The 27,221-nt window shown below is 39.1% G+C and overlaps 1 protein-coding gene across 1 annotated transcript in view; it reads left to right on the forward strand.

Annotated features, from left to right (window-relative positions):
* The first annotated feature begins 229 nt into the window (after nt 1–229).
* Nucleotides 230–27,221, forward strand: part of TMEM41B (transmembrane protein 41B) — a 31,535-nt gene continuing 4,543 nt past the window's right edge. The window contains exons 1-5 of the mRNA XM_079787545.1: nt 230–546; nt 17,027–17,144; nt 19,739–19,867; nt 25,003–25,096; nt 25,753–25,857. Coding sequence (XP_079643671.1) covers nt 426–546; nt 17,027–17,144; nt 19,739–19,867; nt 25,003–25,096; nt 25,753–25,857 — 567 coding nt within the window. The 5' untranslated portion in view covers nt 230–425. The remainder of the gene's footprint in view (nt 547–17,026; nt 17,145–19,738; nt 19,868–25,002; nt 25,097–25,752; nt 25,858–27,221) is intronic.

Here is a 27,221-nt window from a genome sequence, read left to right on the forward strand (position 1 = left end):
GGGCACTTCCGGCGGCCGGAACAAAGGGTTTGAAGCCGCACGAACTGCACTTCCGGATAACTAAAGCGGCGCACTGGGAGTCTGGCTCCGCGAGTCACTCCGGGTGACTCCGGTGCCGCCACTGCGCATGCTCCCCCCAAGTCACGAGGCGGGGCGGGTCAGTGAATGGGGCGGGCCGGGACCCTGACTGGTCTCGCGGTCACTGGGCGGGCGCGCGAGTGCCGCGGGGCGGAGCCTAGTGCGAGTGGGCGCTGCAGGTCTCCGCGGAGCGTCACTGTGCCGGCCGGCTGAGGTCGACTCAGGTTGGGTGGTCGCCCCGGAACTGGCTGTGGCTGTGGTCCTGGGTGTTATTAGAACCTGACGCGGAGTTGTTGTTAAGGAGGCGCGCCACCACCCCGCCCCCTCCACCTTGGCTGCAGTAAGCCATGGCGAAAGGCAGAATTGCCGAGAGATCGCAGACGGGGTCACTCCAGTCGACCCCGGCGGGGGACCGGGCTGTGGGGACGCGGGGTCCCACAGCGCCGGGCAGCAGAGACCACTTGAAGGGTGAGTGGATCCCGGGACCAGAGCTGGGCCTGGATCTGAGGCGGGAGGGTGCCGGTAGGGGCTCCGGCGGGGAAAGGACCCCAGCTGGGTTCCGGGGATTTGCTGGGGGGTATGGGGCCTGTTCTCTCCCCGGCGAGAGGAGAGAGAACGGGGGACCTGGGTGTGGGCCGCTGCCCAGCACCAGGCGGGACACCTAGTAGGTGAGCCGTAAACAGTGTTTTAGTTAAATTCAGTTAAAAGAAGGATCGGCACTGGCTTGTTGACGCTCGGGAGATGGTCAGGTTGATAATACTGAAGCCAGACAGCTGTAAGGAACTTCGGCATTCGTTGCTTTTATTTCTGTAGATGAGGAGACCGAGGCCCTGAGTGGCTGTATGACTTGCACAAAGTGACAAAGCCAGATTAGCAATGCCGTCGTTCAGAGCAAGGATTTACCTACGTCCAGGTGTGACTTCCAGGTGGCAGGAACACTTGGGTTTGAGTCCCTGCTTTACTACTTAACTTATGACTTTGGACTTGTTATCTTTCAAAGCTTCGTGTCTAAGCTGTACAGTGGGGATGATGATAAAATTAATAGTATCTATTTAGATTGGTACGTGGATTAAACGAAGTAATTCATGTGAAGGATTTAGTGTAATACTAGGCTTGTGTGAAGTAAGGGCTAAATGTTAGCGATTACTATTGTAGCTATAAGAGCTCTCTCAAGCTTTTCTCCCCCCACTACACCATTCTGGCATTTCTTGAGGCTTTAAATGTTATTTTAAGAAAAAGAAAAAAAGAAAAAAGCATACCTAGAAATTAAATATTTTGATTCCACCTTGGCATAAGGTTTTTCATTGCTTTTCGGCAGCTAACATGATCAAGTTCTTTAGATGCTTTTAAAGCCCATTACCTTGAAGAGATCCTATCAAATGGCCATTATGTTGTCTTCAGCTTACTCACACTATTGTGTTCCACAACCGGTGATGGGTAAGAAGAGGGACTGTAAGAGTGTCTACCAACACTGTAACTATAGTCAATAATAAAGTATTGTACACTTAAGATTTATAAATATGAAGATAATATGTTTAACATTCAGCTGAAATACTTTTTGAATCGAATTTAAAATGTATTAAATGAAAAGAGTGTCTAGCAGAAAATGATATTTTATTTTTAAATAATTTAAAATGTCTCCAGTGTACTTTGGCTTTTTAAGCTCTATGCATAGACAGTAGAGCCAAATAACTTTAGTAACTCAGAAATGAATTGCTCTCAATGTATAAATCCACTCAAATGAAATAAATGTTTTGAAGATGATGCTAGTGAGAGTGACAATAATCCAGGGTTTTCCTGAAAAGTGTTTTCCAGGTAGGACATCCCAAAAGATTGTCATTTACTTTGTAATAGCAGTCAGTTGATTTATTCTTTTTTAAAAAATGGGAGAGGGAGAGAGATAGAAACATCAACTATGAGAGAGAATCACTGATCGGCTGCCTCCTGCACGCCCTCCACTGGGGATCAAGCTCGAAACCCAGGCATGTACCCTTGGCCGGAATCGAACCTGGGACCCTTCAGTCCGCAGGCCAACGCTCTATCCATTGAGCCAAACCAGCTAGGGCTATTCCTTTTTTTAAAAAAAACTAATTCTGTTCTGAAAATAAAACCTTGAAACCTCCAAAGTGCTTTTAAATTGTTCACCTTATTTTATCATTTGAACAACACAGTTACTTTTTATGATGCTGTCAAATGACTTCTGTAGACTACACATCTATAGGAAGATAGAGGGAAGAGAAGTGAAAGCATGCCTTCATGGACTAGTTGGGTTTGGATAAATAGGTTTTGGATAAGAGAAGGGGATGGGGTTGAAGGTAAATGTGAACCCTTTATGTGTGTCAATAAAGAGAGTAACTTATCAGGGGTGAAGAATTTTTGTAATTAGTAGGAAATAAAGTTGGCCATAGCATGTTCAAAATTATGTAATAGTATGAAGGACTTCAAAGGGCTAGGCAAACCCAGCTGGCGTGGGTCAGTGGTTTAGTGATCGACCTATGAACCACAAGGTCACTGTTCGATTCTCTCTCATCATTGATGTTTCTATCTTTCTCTCACTCCCTTCCTTTCTAAAAATCAATAAAAAAGTTTTAAAAAAAATGATCCCTACTTTTTTCTTTTTCTTGTCTTCCTTTCTCTGTCTCTATTTGTCTGTCACTAGTGTTAGAGATTCTCTGGACCTTTCGTGGGTAGGAAATTTAACATAAGAGGTTTGGATTTACTTGCTGGTGGTAATCAGCTTGTGATGTGATGTCATTCGAAATACTTAGCCACCGATTTTTCAGGTTATAAAAAAGGAATTTTTGTTCACTGCAGATGGTAACTTGACATTCAAAAAAGAAAAGGTTTTAGAGAACAGATAAATTTGTTAGTAACGCTTAATTGAAAAATACATACTAATGACACTAAATAAATTTGTATTTTTATTGATTGACATATCTACCTAACTTTGACAAGTAGTTGTCATTGTGGGTATGTTTGCAGTATTTCACATAGTATACGCAGTGTTTGGTACATTTGGTGTGTGCGTTGCCATGACGCTGGTCTCTAATCTAACATCTGAGCCTTACAGACTAAGGACTACTGTGAAGACTTGAGGAAGGCAATGAATGACACTGAAATCTAATTATTGCATGATGAAGAAGGGTGAGAAACAGGAGGTAGAACCACTTAAAAAGCTCTTGACCTAATCTGTGTGCAAGGGTGCTTGGAACAGGGTATTTTCTTTTCTTTTGTGTTATTTGCCCTCGATGATCTGTTTACTAGCAAGTCATAGAAGTTCCCCATTTTTACTTAAGAGAATTCCTAAAATCGTGTTTTTTCCACATGTAAATTATTACCCCTTTTGAGCAGTGTTGAAATCTATTTGATAGTAAAGATGAGCCATTTTTAAAAAGAGAGAGAAAATAGCAGAGTGCTTTATAGATAGTAGGGGATATTTTCTTTGAATTTCTTTTTAGTTATATAGATTTTTAATACACACACACACACACACACATATACATATATATAGATATATAGATAGATAGATTTCAGAGAGGAAGGGAAAGGGAGAGAGACGGAAACATCAATGATGAGAAAGTATTATTGATTGGCTGTCCCCCACTGGGGATTGAACCCACAACCCGGGCATGTGCCCTTGTCCAGAATCAAACCCAGAACCCTTCAGTCCGCAGGTCAGCACTCTATCCACTGAGCCAAACCAGCTAGGGCCAGTTATACAGATTTTGTGTGTACCAGATCATGATATAAAATACATTGCTTATTGTGGAATGCAGGCAAAAACGTTTGAGAAACACTGTCTTGAAGTTGGTTTTATTGCTTTTAGAAGATAATATTGCTAGAACTTGGACAATAAATCCTTCTGAGATGCTTATTCTAGAACTTGCCATGCTAATTTGTTTCAACAAATGCTCTTTGAGGATCTTCTATGAGCAAGGTACTAGCTAAGAGGAAAAAGAAAGCTCTGGTTGCTGATAACTGGGAACTAAAGTTAGATTAAAATTGGCAACTGGACATTAACCAATGTATTATTAGCCTGATTTGTTGATGTCAGTCTCAATCCAGATATTATGTATCAGGATTCTTTTGCTTATACTTAATAGAAAACACAATTTAAACCCTTGCTAAAAGGAAGTGTTTATTGGTTCATAGAACTAAAAAGTTGAGAGATTAAGTGGGATTCACTGGCTTCAGTCTAGAACCAGTGGCTCAATGGTAACATCACGATTAGATTTCTTTCATGTCGTGGTCTGCTTACTTGATGTCAGTTTTGCTTTAATGTTGATTCCTCTTTTTTTTTTTTATAATATATTTTATTGATTTTTTACAGAGAGGAAGAGAGAGGGATAGAGAGCTAGAAACATCGATGAGAGAGAAACATCGATCAGCTGCCTCCTGCACAACCCCTACTGGGGATGTGCCCGCAACCAAGGCACATGCCCCCGACCGGAATCGAACCTGGGACCCCTGAGTCCGCAGACTGACGCTCTATCCTCTGAGCCAAACCGGCCTCGGCTGTTGATTCCTCTTGAAGGTAGCTAAATGCTATCTTGTTAATTTTGAGAATCATTTTCTTAACATTACCAATAAAAGTCTGGTTATTCACTCTGATTAGACTGTCAATCAAATGCACTATTGTCAGAAGGTAAGAATAACCTGATTGGGGCAGCCTGTTCCTACACCTAGAAAAGAGAGTAGGAATGAAGAAAGTGAACTTATAACACCGATTTTGGGTTAGAGTACATACAAGGAAAGGATAAGGATTCCAATCAAAGGTGCTGCTTCAGATGATACACTATCAAGACCAGGCTGTGTTTTCATGAAAGGAATAGAAGTGAGGAATCCAACAGAAGGTAGAAAATGGAGTGAGTAAGCTCAAGAAAGAATACAAGCAATCAAGGAATGACATATTGGAGTTTAAAATGTCCGTAGTAGAGCAGTCTTAGGTGATGTGAGAACTTAGTGTACCCCTGGAAGTGATTGGCTAAAGTTGAATAGAAATGAAGGTCTAAAAATTTTGAGGCTAGGTGGATCATACAAATGGATGATGAATCCTTTAGGACAGTGGTCAGCAAACTGCGGCTCGCGAGCCACATGCGGCTCTTTGGCCCCTTGAGTGTGGCTCTTCCACAAAATACCACATGCGGGCGCGCACGTACAGTGCCATTGAAACTTTGTGGCCCATGCGCAGAAGTCGGTTTTCGGCTCCCAAAAGAAATTTCAGTTGTTGTACTGTTGGTATTTGGCTCTGTTGACTAATGAGTTTGCCGACCCCTGCTTTAGGATTATGAAGAAGTTTGCTATAAGCTTGGTCTCAGTCTTCAGTGAGTGGGGGGAAGTGCCTGAAAGGCACATCGAACCGGATGATAGTGAATGAGGGTGTGTGGGTTGAATGGTGGCAGAGTTGTAGGGCATAAGCCCTAAGAGAATGAGCTTTTATGCAAAATAGGTAGTGCTGTTTCTTCTGCTACCTACAAACATACTTTCTGTGACTTTTAATGGTTATTCATTCGGTAATTTATAGTTATTTTAACTGTTTAAATTTATGCTTGATGATATTACCACTTTTATTAATAATTTAAAAATTTGAAAGTCCTTGAAATAAAATTTACTTCTAATAGTACTACAGTAGATTCTTGTGACCTTAAAAACTTGTTAGAGTCCCTGTAAAGTTATGTTCTCAGGAGAAATGTATCTTTGCTTCTTTCATGATGGGATCAAGTAGGTCTAATGGAAACAGAATATTGAGAACAAGTGGACTAGATGACCATTAAGAGTCATTCCTAAGATCTTAGAGACATAGGAAGATTTTGATTTTCAAAAGGTTTTGATATGTAAGTAATAAGAGAAATAGGAAATTAGTACAGGGGCATTAAGGTTAAATTAGGCTTTTTCAGGATGTATATATACATATTAGAAGTAGAGAAAAGGTACTTGTAAGAAAAGGTACTTGTACTGAGTGAATGGAGAAATAATTCTGAGAGCAATATCTGAAAGGAAGTATGCTGGCATTTAATGCAAAGATAAGGGGAACGGGACAAGGGAAGATAATTTTGTGAGCAGATCTTGAGTTAGAGATTGGGAGCTCACTGAAGTATGGAGGCAGTGTCATTGGTTGGTAGTAGTGGAAGGTAAAATTAAAGGCTTGAAGAGATTTGAAATAGCCCTCTGGAGAGTGCTGTAAAAAAAATTATTGTTTCCCAGTGATAATCTTAATTAAAGATAGAAAGACATGTGGACTTGTTCTAGGCCAAGGGAGCACAGTGATCTGACTTTTTCTAACAGTACCTTTGGCCTGGGAGGGGGTTAGAAAGCAGATAATGGGATGATTCTGATTGGGAATTGGTATGATGGAAGAATTAAAGGTTAAATGAATGTACAAAGCACTGGTGTGGATAGCTCTAAATGCTTAATGACACATGTGTCTAATGCAAGAAGAAGGCACATTATAAATATAGGGTGTCCCCCAAAAATGTATACATACTTTAATAGCTGATAACTCAACTCAATTTTCAGTTTTACTGATTTTAAATAATAGGTAAAGCCAGACTAAACTTTGAACAAAGAAAATTTATCCTAACTTGCCACTAGACTTTTTTTTTAATGGGGATACATAAAAGATAAAGTTTACAGTACAAAATCAGTAACTGTCAACGAATTGAGAGCACACAAATACTGAATGAAATTATTCTTGATGTTTGCGATTCCATTGCTTCGAGTTATCAGCAGTGCCTGGACCAGAACGGGCATTGATTAAAAAAAACCCAAAACATTGATTTTAAAAATGTATTCATTTGAAAACACGCATTGATAAAAAAAAAATTCATTTCTGTAGAATCTTTTAAAATTTGAAAATGAACTGTATATTAATAAACACTGACTTTATAATCATTCAAAGTGCATATACATTTTTGGGGGACACCCTGTATATATGCTATACACTTAGGTGTAGAGTTATCCTTAGAACAAATTCTTTACCTTTTATCTGTTTAGAACTAAATGAGTTACAGGCTAGTATCTGGGCTTATTAGGATTATACTCAAAAAGGATTTTTGAATCATAATAGCCAGCTTTCCCTATTAACCAGTTTGTGTGAAAGAGGGCTTCAGAATGGAATGTCACTTAATTTTATTGCATTCTTATCAGTGTTTGTGTGTGTATTACTGTTGAACACAATGTTTACAAAAGTTTGCCCAATTTTAGAAAGTGAAGAAAATGAACTTGGAGGTTAATTTGTTCAAGTGTCTATATATTTCATCATCCAACTGGAAGACAGGTAGCAATCAGAGATGTGTACTCAAAGAACTCTCAGAGTAGTTAGTGTTCTGTAGTCCAGTTAAATGTTGTCTGACACCTTTCTCCCCTCTATCCCTTTACTTAGGACTGGTGAGTTCATAATGGGAAGAAAAATATTACAGTTTAATTTTAGGACTAGCATGTTAAATGTCTTATTTAATTTTTTTTTAAAATATGTTTTTATTGATTTCAGAGAGGAAGGGAGAGGGAGAGAGAGATAGAGTCATCAATGATGAGAGAGAATCATTGCTTGGCTGCCTCCTGCACACCCCCTACTGGGGATGGAGCCAGCAACCTGGGCATGTGCCCTGACCAGGAATCAAATCAGTGACTCTTGGGTCCTGGGTCAACATTCAACCGCTAAGCCACACCTGTTTGGGCTAATTTTTAATTTAAGAGAACTGTGTTACCTGTTGAAGTCTTCAAAATATGTTTAGACATGGCCGGGTGGCTCAGTTGGTTGGAATGTTTGGCCCATATACCAAAAGGTTGCAGGTTCCATACCCAGTCAGGTCATGTACTTAGGTTGCGGGTTCTATCCCTGGTCAAGGTGCATATGGGAGGCAACTGATCAATGAAGGCTGTATATTCTTTTTTTAAAATAATATTTTTATTGATTTCAGAGAAGAAGGGAGAGAGAGAGAGAGAGAGAGAGAGAGAGAGAGAGAGAGAGAGAGAGAAACAGAAACATCAATGATGGGAATCATTGATCGGCTGCCTCCTGCACATCCCATACTGGGGATCGAGCCCGCAACCCAGGCATGTGCCCTTGACCGGAATCGAACCGAGGACGTTCAGTCCGCAGGCCAACACTCTATCCACTGAGCCAAACTGGCTAGGGCAAGGCTGTATATTCTTTTCTCATCTTTTAGTCTTCAACTAAATTTCCACCTGTTCTTTGAATCTTGCTTCCATCACTCTAGCCCATTAATCTTGCTTTTCTATAAACTTCAAAGCCCCTTTTAACATTCCTTGGAGGTCTAGCTAAGAGCAGCATCAGATTCTTAAGAGTTGAGCAAAATATTTGGTACATAATCGATGTTCAGCAGATAGTACTAAGCAACTATACATTTGAGTGCACACCTTGCGTTGTAGAAACCCTAAGAGAAGTTCCAAGAAAGGGGAGAAAATCAACCATTTATTCTTAGATGTTATTCTGTGTACACATATATCTACAGGATGAAAAAACAAAAAATCAAGTTATTTGTGGTTTTGAAGAGTTTAAAAGATACCCTTAATATTAAATTATTTGTATCAGTACTTTTTGTACTCTGGGCCTAAGTAAGTGGAAAGTAAGGACAAATTAATGCCAGATTGATTTAAAAGTAGCATACCTTGAAGAAATAATAGGCCTCCAGAAAAATCATACAGACTATACACTTATGTTAACCTGGTATTTGTTGTTGTTGTTATTGTTTTTATTGAGAGAAGAAGGGAGGGAGGGAGAGAGAGAAACATCAGGGTGAGGAAGAAAGATGGATTAGTTGTCTCCTACACACCCCAACTAGGTATTGAACCTGCAATCTAGGTATGTGCCCTGATCTGGAATCGAACTTGCAACCTCTTTGGTGTAGGGGACAATGCTCCACCAACTGAGCCACCTGACCAGGGCAATTTGTCTTTGCTTTGATGTCAACATATCGAAAACTATGTCAAAATACTCAATATTTATATACTAGAGGCCTGGTGCACAGGTTCGTGCACTGATGGGGGGCATGGCCTGCGGGGATCGGCCCGCTGTGGGAGCACCACTCATCTTGGTCAGCTGAGAGGCTGTGGACCTGCCCTGAGCAGCTGCGGACCCGCCCTCTGAGCAGCTATGGATCCGCCCTCTGTGCGGCTGCTCCCGCTGTGGGAGCACTGCTCATCCCAGTCAGTGGAGCGGCCCTCCCACTGTGGGAGTGCACTGACCACCAGGGGGCAGCTCCTGCATTGAGCGTCTGCCCTCTGGTGGTCAGTGTGCATCATAGTGACTGGTTGACCAGTTGTTCTGGTCGTTCCGCCATTCGGTCGCTGGGCTTTTATATATATAAATTATCCTTATTTCTTTTGTAGTAGAGTACATCTTTACTGAATAAAGTAGGAAAATAATCATTTTAGCCTTGTGAGAACAGTTTGTGTTTAAATAGGGATTTTTGTTTGAATTGGCTTTAGTGTGCACTGGATATTTTTGTAACTTTTGGAGGATTGTTTTTTTTTCAGGGTGAGTAGATATGATTTATTAAGAGTCTTCAAGATATGCATTGAATTAGATATCAGAATTTGGGCAAAAATGTAGTGAGCAATTTGGCATTTGTTGTCATAAAATTCTACAAAGATCTTTTCATACTAGTATTTGACCCACCTCAGATGTTTACAGTCTCTGTTTAATTCTCTGTTCTGCAAGAGAGCATGTATACAAATACGTAAATAGATTAATGAACTAGAACAAGCATATCAAACTCAAAGGCTAACATGGGCCAAATAAACAAGGTTTAAGTTTATGTGGGCCGCAAAAAAACCAAAAACTTTAATTTTCATAGAAATGTAGGTTTATTTCAATAGAGACATGCTAAATACAAAGGGCTGAAATAAATGAGTAATCATTAACGTAAAATAATAGAACATTTTAATAAAAATATTTTTTCTTGAACATTAACTTACCAAACACTGAATAACTGCACAAATTAATAAGCGTAACCAAAATAACTATTTTTTTTGTTCTCCAAAAGTGAAATATTTCCGGTTGCGCACACCAAACAAAGTCAGTACAAGACTAATGACGTGGCAACCTGCTGCTAAAATATTCACTGCTTGTATTAGAGGATAGAAGTGGTGCGCCTATGTGTAAGGCACATAAGGGAAATGAATGCAACACGATTATAGTAATCAGTCATTAGCGAAAGTTGTAGTTCATTATTAATAAGTAGAGGCCCGGTGCATGAAAATTTATGCACTGGAGGGGGGTCACTCAGCCCAACCTGCCCCCTCTCACAGTCCAGGAGCCCTCAGGGGCGGGAGGCGACCCGTAATCAAGGGGAAGGCAATGCCCCATCACACCTCTGCTGCCACTGCTGGCAGCGCAAGCCTCAGCTGGCTCTGGTTACCTGAGCCTCAGGTGGCACTGGGCCGGCTGGGCAGCCACCATCTGAGGCTTGCCTGCGCCTCGGGCTGGCCCTGGGCAGATGGGCAGCTGACATCTGAGGCTTGCCTACACCTCAGGCGTTGGCTGGGCAGCTGCCATCCAAGGCTTGCCTGCATCTCGGGCCACCCCTGGGCTGCTGGGGGGCTAAGGGGACTGGGGGACTCCAGAGGCAGGTGCGCGGAATGGCCGGGCCCGCCCCCTGGGGGCAGGCCAGGCTTTGCTGTGCGCCTGCTACCCCAGTGGGGCTGAGAGGACTGGGCGCCGCCATCTTGTAGCTGTGGGCGCTGCCATCTTTGCGGGCGGGGCAGTCAATTAACATAGTCCCTCTTTATTGATTGTGGGCATTGCCATCTTTGCAACAGCATGAGGGTAAATTAGCATATTCCCTCTTTATTAGATAGAATTGTGTATAACAGGATATTATAAAAATTAAGCTATGAAATTTTTATTAAAACGTTTCTTACACACCGTTATATTGGCTGGGCTGCAAAAATATTCATTGTAGGCCGCATGCGGCCTGTGGGCCATACGTTTGACATGTTTGAACTAGAGTGTTAAGAGGTAGGCATACCATTGTCCTGACTGGGTGGCTCAGTTGATTGTCCTCCCGTACACCAAAAGATTGCAGATTCACTTCCCAGTCAGGGCACATACCTAGGTTTCGGATTTGATCCCCGGTCGGGGTGTGTGCAGGAGGCAACCAATGGAAATTTCTCTCTAACATCAACGTTTTTTCTCTCTCTTTCTCTCTCTCCCTCCCTCCTTCTTGCCCCCCACGCTTCTCCTCTTTTCCCCTCACCTCTCGCCCTCTCTTCCTTCCTCTCTCTAAAATCAATAAACACACACACAAACACACACACAAAGCATATCCTCTGGTGAGGATTTTTTTAAAAAGGCAGGTATGCTTGGTTTATTTTTCATTGAAGGTGTCTTTTGTATTATTTTATGGTCCCACTAGTGGCACAGTGCACGGATTTGTGCACATTGAAAGGAAATTATTTAGAAGAAATATTTTAAGATCACTATTCGCGCCCTAACCGGTTTGGCTCAGTGGATAGAGCATCGGCCTTCAGACTGAAAGGTCCCAGGTTCGATTCCGGTCAAGGGCATGTAGTTGGTTGCGGGCACATCCCCAGTAGGAGGTGTGCAGGAGGCAGCTGATTGATGTCTCTCTCTCATCAATGTTTCTAACTCTCTATGCCTCTCCCTTCCTCTCTGTAAAAGATCAATAAAATATATTATAAAAAAAAAAAAAGATCACTATTCGTCCTTTCTCTATAAAAGAAGTGTCAGCCAGCCGAGGCCGGTTTGGCTCAGTGGATGGAGCGTCGGCCTGCAGACTGAGGGGTCCCGGGTTCGATTCCGGTCAGGGGCATGTGCCTTGGTTGCGGGCACATCCCCAGTGGGGGGTGTGCAGGAGGCAGCTGATCGATGTTTCTCTCTGTCCCTCACCCTTCCTCTCTGTAAAAAAATCAATAAAATATATTTAAATATATTTAAATATATTTTATTGATTTTTTTACAGAGAGGAAGAGAGAGGGATAGAGAGTTAGAAACATCGATGAGAGAGAAACATCGGTCAGCTGCCTCCTGCACACCCCCTACTGGGGATGTGCCCGCAACTAAGGTACATGCCCTTGACTGGAATCGAACCTGGGACCCTTGAGTCCGCAGGCCGACGCTCTATCCACTGAGCCAAACCGGTTTTGGCTATAAAATATATTAAAAAAAAAAAAAAAAAAGAAGTGTCAGCCAAATTCATGATCGACAATGACAGATCGAAACGTGTACAACTGGCGCCATTGAGAGCTTTATATGTATCACACATGCGCAAGTCAACTTAGCCTTTTATCTATAACTAGAGGCCCGATGCACGAAATTTGTGCGAGGGGCTTGGCCCTCACAGCCGCGGTGGCTTGCCTCAGCCTTCGCCCCGGCTTTGTCCGGAAGGACGTTCGGTTGTTCAGTCTAATTAGCATATTATGCTTTTATTATAATTGCTAATTATACCGGATGTTCTTCCAGATGACCTTCTGGACGAAGCAAGGGAAGCCCGGGTCCCGGTGCTGGCAGCCGGGGAAAGGAAGGCCTACTCTTACACAAATTTCATGCACTGGGCCTCTAGTATCTTACCTAGTAATAGACAAACATGTAAATTGATCGTACCTCCGCTATGCCACCAGCCAATCAGGAGTGATATGCAAATTAACCCAGCAAAGATGGCGGTTAATTTGCATACACAGGCGCTGAGTGATGGGGAGGGCAGGACGCTTGTGTCATCACCATGGCGACGACACAGGTGTTCTGCCCCACCCCCGTCTCTCAGGGACTCTGGGCAGTGTGGGAAGGCGGGGCTGGAGCAGAAAGAGGCGGCTCCGGGGCCAGAGCAGAAAGGGGCTGGGCTGGAGTGGAAAGGCGGTGCCAACATACAGGGAAAGGAAGGCCCATTCTAGCACGAATCTTCGTGCATCGGGCTTCTAGTATATAGAATAAACTTGCTTAATTAGACCTGCTTTCTGATGTAGCTAAACTTTTTCCAGCCCAGTGAAGCACCCCAACTTCTCTTTCAGGTAATTGTGAGCAACACAACAGTAAATATCAACACGAAGCAGATTATTATTGTAGATCACGCAAGGAAAACGCAAGGGTAAAATATTTAACTGCAGCAGTGTTTGACTATATTCTGCACAGTGAGAAACCTGAAGTCATTTTCAAAGTCCACCATTTCTTACTTCTTTTCAGTCGGGTCAAATTTCTAAACTTTCTAAATCTCTGTTTTCCAGCTAATGAAAAGAAAATAGGTTTCCACCAAGTCTCTTATCTACCTACTCAAGGACTTCTGTGAGGATCAAATGAGATGAGGCATGGGAAAATACTTCACAGACATTTGGTCCAAGTGTGAAATGTTTGTACCTGGCTATAAAGCAAGTCATGTTTCTGGGCTGAAGAAACTGCAGGGAGGCTAGTTATCGCTAGGGAGAGGAAGCCAGGCGTTGCTACATAATGTCATTACCCGGACAGACACTTAGCATATTAGCCTTTTGTATGTATAGATTTTTTTCCTGCAGTGCATTTTAGAAGTATGATATGAGCAGATAAATTTCTATTTGTGTCTTGGTTTTTGAAGTAAAGTTCCTTTTGTGATTAAGATGAAACATAACAAAGTTAAAATGGTGGGTGCTAGTTGAGAGGTTAGACTGATTTGTGATATGTATACATTATAGAAAATTGGAAAAGAACATTTTTTAACCTTAGTGTTCACATACTAGAATTCAATAAACCTTATATTGTCTTTTAGAAAACCTGCTTTAATGAAAAAGTAAGAATAATTTACATTTAGTATATTAAAGCATTAACCTAAGCAATTGGTATTTCAGCAGAGATTATGAATTAACTGTAAATTGATAGTAAAATGCCTTGGAGATATACTTAACATTATTTGGTTGCTTAGTATTTTTTTTTAATAGTGTAACCTCCTTTGGGCCTCTATTCACTTACCTTTAAAATAGGTAGGGTGAATCAGATTGTTGCTTCTGTGCATGCAGATCTCCTGGGTATCTTGTTAAAATACAGATTCTGATTTAGTAGGTCTGGGATTTTGGCCTGAAAATCTGCAGTTTCAACACGCTCACTGATGAAACTGATTCTTGTAGTTCACAGAACATGCTTTGAGTAGGAAGGGGCTTGATGGTTTCTATTGCTTTATGTTCAACATAGAATTGAGCAAAATCTTGCTAATTCAGTTGTAACATAAAACTCATAATGAGACAGAAGATAACATGAAAGTTAAAGCTTTGGGGTTGAAAGGAACGGTAATCTGTTTAAACCAGCACAAATAAAAAGGGAAGTTGGCCCTACTTGGTTTTGCTCAGTGGATAGAGCGTTGGCCTGTGAACCAAAGGGTCCCAGGTTCGATTCTGGTCAAGGGATGTATATTGGTTGCAGGCTCCTCCCTGGCCTGGGGCCTGGTCAGAGCAGGAGGCAACCGATCGATGTGTTTCTTTCACATCGATATTTCTCTCTGCCTTTCCCTCTCTCTTCCACTCTCTCTAAAAAGTAATGGAAAAATATTCTCGGGTGAGGATGTAAGTAAGTAAGTAAGTAAGTAAGTAAATAAATAAATAAATAAATAAGGAAGTTGTTCTAAGAATATAAGAGACAATCTCACTGGTATCAATGAGCAAGAAATAATCTAGCCAGGCTTCAAGTGAAGTGGAAAGTTAAAAATCCACTAGCTGATCTATATCTCCCATTTCTGCTCTTTGGATTTCTGTTCCAATCTCCCCTCTTATGTTTTCTGGTACATGTCTTTGGCTTGCCATGTTATTGACTGTGGCCTGTATTGTTTGACTTTTCAGCCTCAAGACCTTGACAGCAGTATCAATTTTTCCTAGTTTAGATGCTTAGGAATGAATTGTTTCTACTTGGATCAGGTATCCAACCTTGAGTGAGTTAGCCTTCTATGTTTGGGATCACATGGTAAGAATAGGGCCAATGATATTAGCCTCTTTGGAGAGGGGGGATGGACATGGGAAAGGTGCTAGTTGCCAGAGAAGGGGAGTCTTACTAGAGCAGGCAATGACATTTGCCTGATACACCTTTATAAATGTTCATGAAGAATGATTTGCTAAACTGAATAGAGTAAAAGCATACTTCATAAAAGCATGAATAAAAGTCATATAGACAGTGGTTGGGTGGGGTATAGTGGTAGATCCATTCTCAGAGAATTGAAACAAATAAATCCTAATTATAGTATACATATATTTTTTAAATCTCATGAGTGTTATCATGAGATAATGTATCTGCCTCTTCACCAGTGAATACTATTAAGGTATACTATTGACTGCTTCTAGGGTAAAAGAGCCTGCTAATTCTTCTGCTTGCTATTTCCTGGATCTCATTTCATACTTTTATCTTGCATAAAATTTTAAAGGTAATATTAATATTAACTTGTGAGGGAATGCAAACAAATTGTCCCATTCTTGGAATCACAGACAGAGCCACCCAGATACATTTGAGGTTCAACTATATTCTGAAGCCCTTGGTGTAAAGAGAAACATTAACCAGTTGCATTAGTACAGCAATTTTTTTTCGGTGTGCCATGGCAGTGCTGCAAGAATTTTTAAAATATGCAATACCTGACTATTTAGTCAGGGGCACTGACCTATTTTCCCTTAGATTGTTAAATAAAAAAATGACAACAGTCAACATAATAGCTGTCTGGTGTGAATGAATCAAAATTATACTTTTTTTTTTGTCAGTGCCACAGAATTTTAGTAATTCATTGATGTATGCCATGAGATTAAAAAAGTTGAAAATCACTGCATTAGCAAAATCTCTAGGTTTTTATGACAGTTGAAGTAATTGCCAGAGTACCTCATTTTTCCTAAGAGGCTACTTTCTGTCTATGCTGTCACCTCCCAATATCCTATATAATAAAAGGCTAATATGCAAATCGACCAGTCACTATGATGTGCATTGACCACCAGGGGGCAGATGCTCAACGCAGGAGCTGCCCCCTGGTGGTCAGTGCACTTCCATTGGTGGTCAGTGCGCTCCCATAGGGGGAGTGTCGCTCAGCCAGAAGTCAGGCTCAAGGCTGGTGAGCACACCGGCAGTGGCAGGAGCCTCTCCCGCCTCCGCGGCAGTGCTAAGGATGTCCTATTGATGGCTTAGGCCCACTCCCCGTGTGGGACATCCCCCGAGGGCTCTTGGACTGTGAGAGGGCTCAGGCTGGGCTGAGAGACACCCCCTCCCCCCGAGTGCATGAATTTTGTGCACCAGGCTTCTAGTCTATATATGTAAAAGGCTAATATGCAAAAATGTCCTCTCTGGAGTTCCACTGGAAGACCAGGAGTTTGCTTGCTCGCTATGACATGTGCTGACCACCAGGGGGGCGTCGCGGATGAAGGAAGGCCCTGGCCGGCCGCCAGAAGGCCCTGATCGGCCCTGTTCTCTGGCCAGGCCTGGGGACCCTACCCGTTCATGAATTTTGTGCAATGGGCCTCTAGTAGATAAGAAAATTGAAAGTCAGTGATAGCACTTTGAGCAATACCCATTTTCCCCCTTTGGTTTATCAACAAACCAATGCTACAAATTCTGGTGGTTTTTTTGTTTTTTTTATGCTTCTAAAATGGATATAGGCCAGACCTGGCTGGAGTGGCTCAGTTGGTTGGGCATGGTCCCTTGCACCAAAAAATTGCCAATCCGATTCCCGGCCAGGGCACATGCCCGTGTTGTGGGCTGCCAATTGATGTTCCTCTCTATCCCTCCCGCCACCTTCCCATCTCTAAAATCAATAAAAACATATTTTAAAAATAAAATAAAATGGATATAGGCAGAAAAGTACCATGCCTGGTTAATAAATGTCAAATATAACTATATGTAACATTTAATGTTACAGTGTTTTGGGCAAAAGTGTGAATAGCTTTTTGGGAGGAAAGCCTTTAAGGAAATTATTTGCTGGTTTGGAATACTGTCTTCTTTTATATTTATTGTAATTATAACATCTTTTTTTATTTGTTTTAGAAAAAGCCTGTGCAGAAGCTGGGTCGGCAAGAATGTCACTTCTTATATTGGTGTCCATTTTCTTATCTGCGGCTTTTGTTATGTTTTTGGTATATAAAAATTTTCCTCAGCTTAGTGAGTAAGTATACTGAAAGAAACTAAAAATATCTAGATATCTGTAGATTAAAAGTTAAACTAATTTTAAACAATAGAACTGTCATGGTGATTGTATATCAGCTCTCACAGCTTGTAGCAAGTTCATATTGATATTGACACTGTTATTTAAATACTCCTTGCCCTGGCCGGTAAGAGTTGGTTGAGTGTTGTCCCATGTACCAAAAGGTTGCCGGTTCGATCCTTGGTCAGGGCACATGCCCTGGTGGTGGGCTTGATCTTTAGTAGGGGGCATGTAGGAAGCAGTGGATGGATGTTTCTCTCTCATTGATGTTTCTCTCTTTCTCTCTCTAAAATCAATAAAAACATATTTTAAAAAAATTACTTCTGCCCTAGCTGGTTTGGCTCAATGGATAGAGCGTTGGCCTGCAGACTGAAGGGTTCCAGGTTCAATTCCGGCCAAGGCCACATGCCTACGTTGTGGGCTCAATCCCCAGTAGAGGGTGTGCAGGAGGCAGCCAATCAATGATTCTCTCTTATCATTGATGTTTCTATCTCTCCCTTTCTCCCTAAAAAAAAAAAAATCAATAAAATATATTCTTTAAAAAAATTACTTCTTTCCAAATATACGTCTTGATTTTCTATGAAAGGTTTTTCTAGCACTGCTCCTCTAATTAAGGCCTAATGTTTTTAATGATCTTGCATATATATATATACATATATATATATATATATATATATATATATATATATGCTTACCTCCTTCTCCTCTTCTCCCTTCACTTGGATACATATATACATATAAAACTAAATTAAAGTTTTGTGAAACAAGTGGTGGTTTCTGATATTTTCTAAATTATTTGGTTTATTGCATTTTATTTTTTAATGATAGTAGTGATCAAGTAAATTTATTTTACAGTCTACTAATATAATAGATATTGACCTGTATTTTGAAAAATAGTGATGATCTTCTCTGCTTTCCCTTTTTATCCATCCCTGTTTTCTCCCTTCTTACTTTTCTTTATGACTAATTTTTGTCTTCTGTTCACTCGTTTCCTCATCCATTACTTCTGTGTCTCCTAGCACTTTTACTTTTCCCTGTTTTATGGAAATAATATGGTCTCAATATGTACTTTCCACAGTGAAATGGACCTTGCAAAAGACTGAAATGTAGTTAGACTTTCAACCAGGGCCAGCCTGGTGTGGTAACAGGTAACTGAAATGTGATTTCAAAGTACCAGGAAGTTACTGTTTCCTCTAAATTCCTTTCACTAACAATTACTTATGCTTAAAAATTTATAGTGAAACTTAATATATATTTTAATACTTTGATTTCTTGAAATGCCTTTGGGAAGATAGCATGTATTATGTTAATATTAGTATGATTGAATTTTAGATTCTTTCTGGTTTTGATCAGAGATTAGGAAATAGAGAACTGATTGAAAGAGGGAAATAATGTAGAGTATAGATTAAGGTTGTCTTTGTTGTCACTCTGCTTTAAGAATAACATCACATGTATATAATAATGTATTATTATAAACCTGTTGTTCTGCTTATTTCTTTCTATGTTTGTGTTATATGTGTGTATAAGCATACATGTGGCAGTTTTTAAATTTATAGTGAGAAAACCCATTTTAGTTTACCTGCTATTTTTCCTTTTTTGTTTTTATTGATTTCAGAGAGAGGAAGGGAGAAGTAGAGAGGGATAGAAATAGAAACATCAATGATGAGAGAGAATCATTGACTGGGTGTTTCCTGCACACCCCCTACTGGGAATGAGCCTGCAACCTGGTCATGTGCCCTGACCGGGAATCAAACTGAACTGTGACCTCCTGGTTCTTGGGTCGATGCTCAACCACTGAGCCACATCAACCGGGCATTTACCTATTTTTTAGGACTTCAGCAGTATTCTATCATTGTTCTGCAAGGTCAGTTACATTTTATCATGTAAACAAATGGGCACAATATACATTAAATGCAAAAGTGATTATTTGAGGCTTTTATAAGCAAGAAATTATTCAGTTCCAAACAAGAAACCAAATATGAAGTAAAATTAATAGAAAGAGGGAAAATGTTAAAGTTTTTTTAAACTTATTTTCTAATTATAGTTGACATACAATGTTATCTTAGTTTCAGGTGTATAGCATAGAAAATGTTTAAGTTTTCTGAATTCTGAGCTGGAATATTCCAGAAAAGGTATAAATTATAAAATTTAATAAAATGTTTACTTAATTTCAGTTGTAATTGATTATTGACTTTAGCTTATCATGAGGATTACCCAAAATGATGTTATATATGTTTTAAATATTGCTAACATCAGTGGTTCATTTCTTAATTCAAAATTTATACCAAAGTTGGAACAAATGCTTTAAAAAACCCATCTAGTTTGGGTCACCATGAACTTTCATATATAGAGTACATTCCTCATATTAATTATATTAAAGTATTAAAAAATGTATGGACTTTTAAAGTTAAAATTTTTGAATTTATGCTTAATATATTATAGATCAAGGCATCATTTTGGATAAAACTTTATGTTTTGAAGTTGACTGACTGTAATGTTAATTATCTTGGCAAATTTCTGCTTTAAAATTTTTCACTTTAATTTTATTTTTTTAGAGAAGAAAGAGTGAATATGAAGGTTCCCAGAGATATGGATGATGCCAAGGCTCTAGGGAAAGTTTTATCCAAATATAAGGACACCTTTTATGTAGAAGTACTTGTAGCTTATTTTGCTACATATATTTTGTATCCTTTTAACTGAAAAATGTCTTCTAGTTTTGTCCAAGAGAACGGTTTTTTAAAAGATCTGCTGCTCAGTTATACATAACTCTTTTTCCTTTTAATGCAATATAACAATATTAAATAGAATATTGAAAAATTAAAATGCAAACATTTCTCACTTTAATCCTCTTCAACTCTATTATTATTTTTGGATATTTATTATGTTTTATTGTATTCTGCTTATTTTACTTACTATAAACATTTTCCTTCCCTTAGTATTATTAGAGATAATTATTTTATTTATGATTACTTTATTTGTTGTCTTAATGTAATTTAAATAATAATTTTGAATTAGTAGTCACCATACCATAATTTTAAAACATTCTCTTAGGTTTGAAGATATAATTTGTGTTTAATTTTTTTTAGATGTTATGTTATGAATCTTTTTGTGTGTGATATTTTTTCTTCCATTTAATGGTTTTCTTTGTCAAAAAAAATTCTAAAAGGATAATTATTCAGAGGATATGGATTTTAAAAATAGTACTTAGTATTTATTTCTTTGTTTTATAGAAATATATGTTGTATTTTTAACTAGTGAGGAAAATAATTTTATTCTTTAAATATTTTCAAGTTGTTTATGCTACTGGTGATTAATCTTCTTTTAATTAAATCTTTATTGTTGAAAGTATTACATATATCCCCTTTCTCCCCGCCATGAACCCTTTCTAGCCCACCCTGCCCCCTGCCCCAGGCCTTCACCACCTTATTGTCTGTGTCCATGGGTTATGCATGTATGCATACAAGTTCTTTGGTTGATCTCTTCCCACCCGCCTACCCTTCCCCACTTTCCTTCTGAGATTCTGCAATCTGTTTGATGCTTCTGGGTCTCTGGATCTTTTTTGTTCATCAGTTTATTTTGTTCATTAGATTCCACATATGAGTGTGATCTTGTGATACTTGTCTTTCTCTGACTGGCTTATTTTGCTAAGCATAATATTCTCCAGCATGTCATCCATGCTGTCTCAAAGGGTAAGAGATCCTTCTTTTTTTACTGCTGCATAAAATGGTGTAAATGCACTACAGCTTTTTTATCCATGCATCTACTGATGGGCACTTGGGCTGTTTCCAAATCTTAGCTATTGTGAATTGTGCTGCTATGAACATAGGGGTGCATATATTCTTTCTGATTGGTGTTTCGGGTTTCTTAGGATAAATTCCTAGAAAGTGTCTACTTAGATCCTTTGCTTATTTTTAAATTGGATTGTTTGTCTAACTTTTGTTGAGTTGTATGAGTTCCTTATATATTTTGGATATTAACCCTTTATCAGATGTATCATTGCTAAATATGTTCTCCCATACAGTGGACTCCCTTTTCATTTTGTTAATGGTTTCTTTTGCTATGTAAGAAGCTTTTTATTTTGATGTAGTCCCGTTTGTTTATTTTCTCCTTAATTTCCTTTGCCCTAGGAGATGTACCCATAAACATATTGCAATGAATGAGGTCTGAGATTTTGCTGCCTATGGTTTCTTCTAGGATTTTATGGTTTCACGGCTTACATATACGTCTTTTATCCATTTTGAGTTTATTCTTGTCTCTGGTGTAAATTGGTGGTCTAGTTTCATTTTTTTTTGCATGTATCTGTCCAATTTTCCCAACACCATTTATTGAAGAGATTGTCTTGACTCTGTTGTATGTTCTTGCCTCTTTTGTCAAATATTAATTGAGCATAATGGCTTGGGTCGATTTTTGGGGTCGCTGTTCTATTCCATTGATCTATATACCTGTTCTTGTGCCAGTATCAGGCTCTTTTGATTACAATGGCTTTGTAGTATAACTTGTTATCTTTTATTGTGATCCCTCCAACTTTGTTCTTCTTTCTCAAGATTGCTGCAGCTATTCGGGGTCTTTTTTGGTTGCATATAAATATTTGGAGTATTTGTTCTAGATCTGTGAAATATGCTGTTGGTATTTTAATAAGGATTGCATTGAATCTATAGATTGCTTTGGGTAGTATGAACATTTTAAAAATGTTAATTCTACCAATCCATGAACACTATGTATTCTTCCACTTGTTTATATCTTCCTCTATCTTTTTTTTCAATATCCTATAGTTTTCCGAGTACAAGTCTTTTACCTCCTTGGTTAAGTTTATTCCTAAGTATCTTAATATTTTTTTGTAGTGGTAAATGGGATTGTTTGTTTAGTTTCTCTTTCTGGAGAATTCATTATTGGTGTATAAAATTGCCACTGATTTCTGAATGTTAATTTTGTATCCTGCTACATTGCCGAGTCCCTTTATTAAATCTAGTAGTTTTTTTATGGAGTCTTTAGGATTTTTTATGTACAATATCATGTCATTTGCGAATAATCTACACTAATAAAAGAGAAACATGCAAATTAACCATCACTCCACTACACCCACAAGCCACGCCCACCAGCCAATCAGGAGTGAGTATGCAAATTAACCCAACCAAGATGGCAGCCAGCCACAGAGCAGGAGCAAGCAGCAGGCTTGGGTTGCCCCGGCAATGGAGGAAACCAAGCTTCCCACCTGCCCTGGCCAGCCCTGGCCTCCGCTCAAGGCTACAAAGTTTCAATTATAGAAGATAAATAAATCCTAGATACTTGCTTCCAGCCGGCCCTGGCCTCCACTCAAGGAGGCGCTGAAAAAAAAAAAACAAAAAAGAAAAAAAGGAGGGGCTGGGACCTTGGGTCACTGGGGGGTGATCAGGCCAGGATGGGACGGCAGGGGCCGTTGGGGATAAGTAGACCAGCAGGGGGGCAGTTGGGGGTGAGCAGGCTGGCACGGGGGGCAGTTGGGGGTGATCTGGCTGGCGGGGGGCATTGGGGTCGAGCAGGCCAGTGGCAGTTGGCAGGTGGGGGCGAGCAGGCCGGCAGGCAGAGTGGTTAGGGGCAATCAGGCAGGAAGGCAGGCAGGTGAGCAGCTGGAGCCAGCAGTCCCAGATTGTGAGAGAGATGTCCGACTGCCGGTTTAAGCCCGATTCCTGTAAACCGGCAGTAGGACATCCTTCAAGGGGTCCCAGATTAGAGAGGGTGCAGGCTGGGCTGAGGAACATCCCTCCCACCCATGCACGAATTTCGTGCACTGGGCCACTAGTAATAATATATATTGAATTATATATTATACATATAAAATATATAATGTTTAAGTAATGAATACATTTACAAAAGCTTTTGCTTAGTGTGCTTTGTGTAGGCCCTTTGCCATTATCTTCCCTATTTATCAGTGTAAGAGAAAAGAAATACCAATCTAAACAGAGCTAGAAAGTTAAGCTCAAATCACATTCCCATGCAGAGAGAATAGCTATTAATACTACAAGATAAAGGACAGGGACATATTAAACCACTCTAAGAGATACAATAGGCAAAGCTTAAAAAGTGGTTAATTCTACAAATGTCTGGTTTCTTCAACAAATACATTGGAAGAAGGAAAAATGGAAGCTATACTTAAGTGATATAGTAAGCAATATCATGTTTGAGCATTTTTTTAATCCTGGTTTAATCAAACTAGCTATAAAAGAAAAAAATTCTGAGGCCTTTGGGAAATCTGAATATAGACTAAATAGATATTCAGGATAGTAAGGAATTATAGTAAGAAATCTCTTGAAATCGATGACAACGGTATTATAGTTATGTTAAAAAGAAAAGGAATCCTTACCCTTTTAAAGTATTAAAGTGGTTGCACATGAATTGATATGTCTGGGATTTTCTTCAAAATAATCCAGTGTAAGGGAAAAAGACAAAATAAAATTGGTTGAGTGTTAATTATTGAATCTGTGCATAGGTATATAGGGCATCATCATACTAATTTCTCTACTTTCATATGTTGGAAACTTTTCCATCAGGTTGTAAAGAACCCTGTAATAAATAAATTGATAACATTTATTTTTAATGGAGGCATCCAGTAGATAGGTAGAAAATTTGAGACTGGTGTTTGATTAGCAAGATTGAATCAGAGATAGAGAATTCAGAGTTATCAACATATATGGCCATATACTTGAAACCATGGAAATTGCTGAATTTATCAAAGGAAAGGGAGAGAAGAGTATGGCCAACAGAATGGTAGAAAAATCTTAAGAGTTGAGGGTGAGAAGAAGAAAAAAGCTAGAGATGGAATGATCTGTAATGTAGAAGAAAAGTACTTTTTTTAAAAAAATGAGAGAGGATTAATCCTATGCAGGAATTGCTTAAAAAAATAAATAAATAAATGACTTGAGAAAAGTCATTCGTTTTGGCCAGGAGGAAGTTTCAATAGAGTGGTGGATGGGTAAGCCAGGTTCTAAGGGAAGAGGAGAGAATGTCTTGCAAGGAAGAAAGATGAGAGGCAGTAGTTGGTTGGTCAAGGAAAGCCTAGGTTTTCTTTATAGGCATCTGAGTGGTTTTAAACAGGACAGCTCCTATGGAAGAACAAGAGGTTTAAGAAACAAATGAGGAGGGAGAAAATTTAAATGAAAACATGAGTAAAGTAGAAACTAGAGAAAGAAGGAGAAGGAGATTTTATGGATGAAGACAGAAATTTTCAAGTAGGAAGGAGAGATGTTGAGGGAGTTCACTCAGTCTGACTGACCTTGTAAGTAATAATGTTAGGGCTTAAAAAGGAGTCCAAGCCAAAACTGGCAACTAAAGGAAAAAAACAATTGTTTTGAAAATAAGATTTGTGACTTTTATTATATTTTGTAACCTTTATTTTTTCCCCTAGATTAATGAATTTAGGCAAACGTGTATAAGTTAAATTACAAATAAGGAATTATTATACCTTATATGTATCTAGATTTCCACAGAAATCATGTTTCCTGAAAATATTTGGGAGTAAGTGCATTGCATTAGAGAAGCATATTTAAAAGATTACTGGAGACCTCTTTTGTTCTTTTTTCTTTTCCTCCTCTTTTTTTTGTTTGTTTTTTTGCCAATGCCTGATTCCTGGCTTGTATTAGTGAACTTTGAGATAAAGGCATTACAACTGAGAAGTCATATATTTTTTAAATTTTTGGATATAATTTTACTTTATTTTTAATACTGAAATATGGATGTAATCTTATTAACATGATTACTTATGTATTTTTTTTCAGAAATGTTGGATATGTCTTTTTAAAAATCTACTTAATTATGTTTTAATCCTTAACTTAAAAGTTAACAGCTTGCAAACATTTGCTATTCCAGGTTCTATATTTCTCAGTATACTCTCAGGGTTTCTTTATCCTTTTCCACTGGCCTTATTTCTTGTTTGTTTGGTAAGTATATTAAATCAAATTGGAAGACTTAAAAAACAGTTTTAAATAGAACGAGGAGGAGGAGTAGGATGGCATTACTAGTCCCACTTACTTTGTAAGCATAAACTCATTAGTTTTAAAAGGAATTTAATGTTAATCTGTTAAGTCCCTCCATAAGGAGGTGCTATGTAAGTTAGATTAAGTTAGTTAGGTTCTTTTTTTCCTGGAACAGGGTTATCATAGACTTGATTGCATTTATAGGCTCTGTTTTAACCTTTTCTTCTTCTATTGTATTTTGTAATTAAAATAGTCTAAGAGTATTGATTGGCACAATGAGTTAAGTCCCAGAGCTGGGGATGGTGTTTTCAAGCAAAGCAATTGAAAGAAAAAAAATTGGCTCTTGAAGTTTTATTCTTAGGCTAAAGGGTAACATTAACTATTTCAATATAGTCACTAAATTTAATCATAAGTGTCAATTAGTTTTAGCTGATCTTATTTTAGTTATAATTTGGTCTAAGAAAGGACTAGATCAAATGGGTTCTTGCTCTCTGCACAAGAGATGGCATGTAGAGTATCCTTCCCAGCCCCAAAAGAAGTAAACTAGTTCAGCTTTTCCTTAGGTGAATATATCCATGTGAATAACTACAAAATGCTTATGGCTTCTTATTGTTTTCTAGTGTTCTGGACTTGGTGCCTCATTCTGCTATATGCTCTCCTATTTAGTTGGGAGACCAGTTGTATACAAATATCTAACAGAGAAAGCAGTAAAATGGTCACAGCAGGTAAACATGTGTCTTTAAATTATTTAATGTAATTCTTTGGCTAATTGGGAGGTCAACATATAGTCCTTACATAAATTAACTCAGACTCAAGGCTTTAATAAAAATGATCTTTTGGCCAAAATAAAATCAAGTGGGAAGCAAATGATAAATGTTAATAATTTCAAAGACAAAGTTTTTGCACCCATAACAATAATGTTAATTCTTCATTTCTAGTATGTTCAATTAGAGCAGAGAAGTCAAAATGTCAATGTAAAGGCAACCACATATTTAGATGTTTTACCTTTTTGTGTTGGTGTAGTTATGTTGTCAGTGAAAAACTTGTAATGAAAAACTCCTTTAATGCATTTCACCTGTGAGATCAACTATTATCTTTTTATATATATACTAGAGGCCCAGTGCACAGATTCTTGCACTGGTGGGATCCCTTGGCCTGGCCTGTGCCCTCTCGCAATCCGGGACCCCTTGGGGGATGTCGGACTGCTGGTTTCAGCCTGATCCCTGCAGGCCAGGCCAAGGGATCCCACCAGTGCAAGAATCTGTGCACCTGGCCTCTAGTATGCATATAAGATATTTGGCTAATCTCTTCCCGCCCTCCCCCCTCTCCCCTTCCCTCTGAGATTAATCAGTCTGTTCTATGTTTCCATGCCAGTGCATTGAGCATCTGCCCCCTGGTGGTCAGTGCGCATATAACTACCAGTCGAACGGTCAAGCAGTCGAACATTTGCTTAGGCTTTTATATATATAGATATATTTAATTGATTTCAGAGAGGAAGCAAGAGGGAGAGAGAGAAAGAAATACCAATACTGAGAGAGAGTCATTGATCAACTGCCTCTTGCATGCCCCTCACGGGATTGAGCCTGCAACCCAGGCATGTGCCCTGACAACTGTGACCTCCTGGTTCATAGGTCGATGCTCATCCACTGAGCTGCACTGGTCTGGCACAACTGTTATCTTTAGTCAGGGTCTCTGCAAAGACTAGCAAAATAATATAAGCAATAGCTAAGAAAATTCTATTTTTATAAAGAAGCAAAAGAAACACCTAACTCTCAGGAATTTTGTAAATTATCTTTGCCTTATCCCTTTGTTTTACTGATTAGCATATTAACAGAAATTAAGCATTTGACCTGGAATCAAACATTTATTTACTTGTAAAGCAAGGTGCAGAATCTTAGATCTCTAGACTTTTAGTCTAGTGCTCTTCTCACTTTACCACATACATACTGAATATTAAAATTAATTTACATGTGGTCCTAGCTGGGTGGCTCAGTTGGTTAGAACATCATACTGATATACACCAAAGTTGTGCATTTGATCCCCCATTAGGACATATTTAAGAAGCAACCAATGAGGCCCCTAGCCAGTT

Source organism: Cnephaeus nilssonii (assembly GCF_951640355.1).
Source record: "Cnephaeus nilssonii genome assembly, chromosome: 13".
In the NCBI taxonomy this organism is placed as follows: domain Eukaryota; kingdom Metazoa; phylum Chordata; class Mammalia; order Chiroptera; family Vespertilionidae; genus Cnephaeus; species Cnephaeus nilssonii.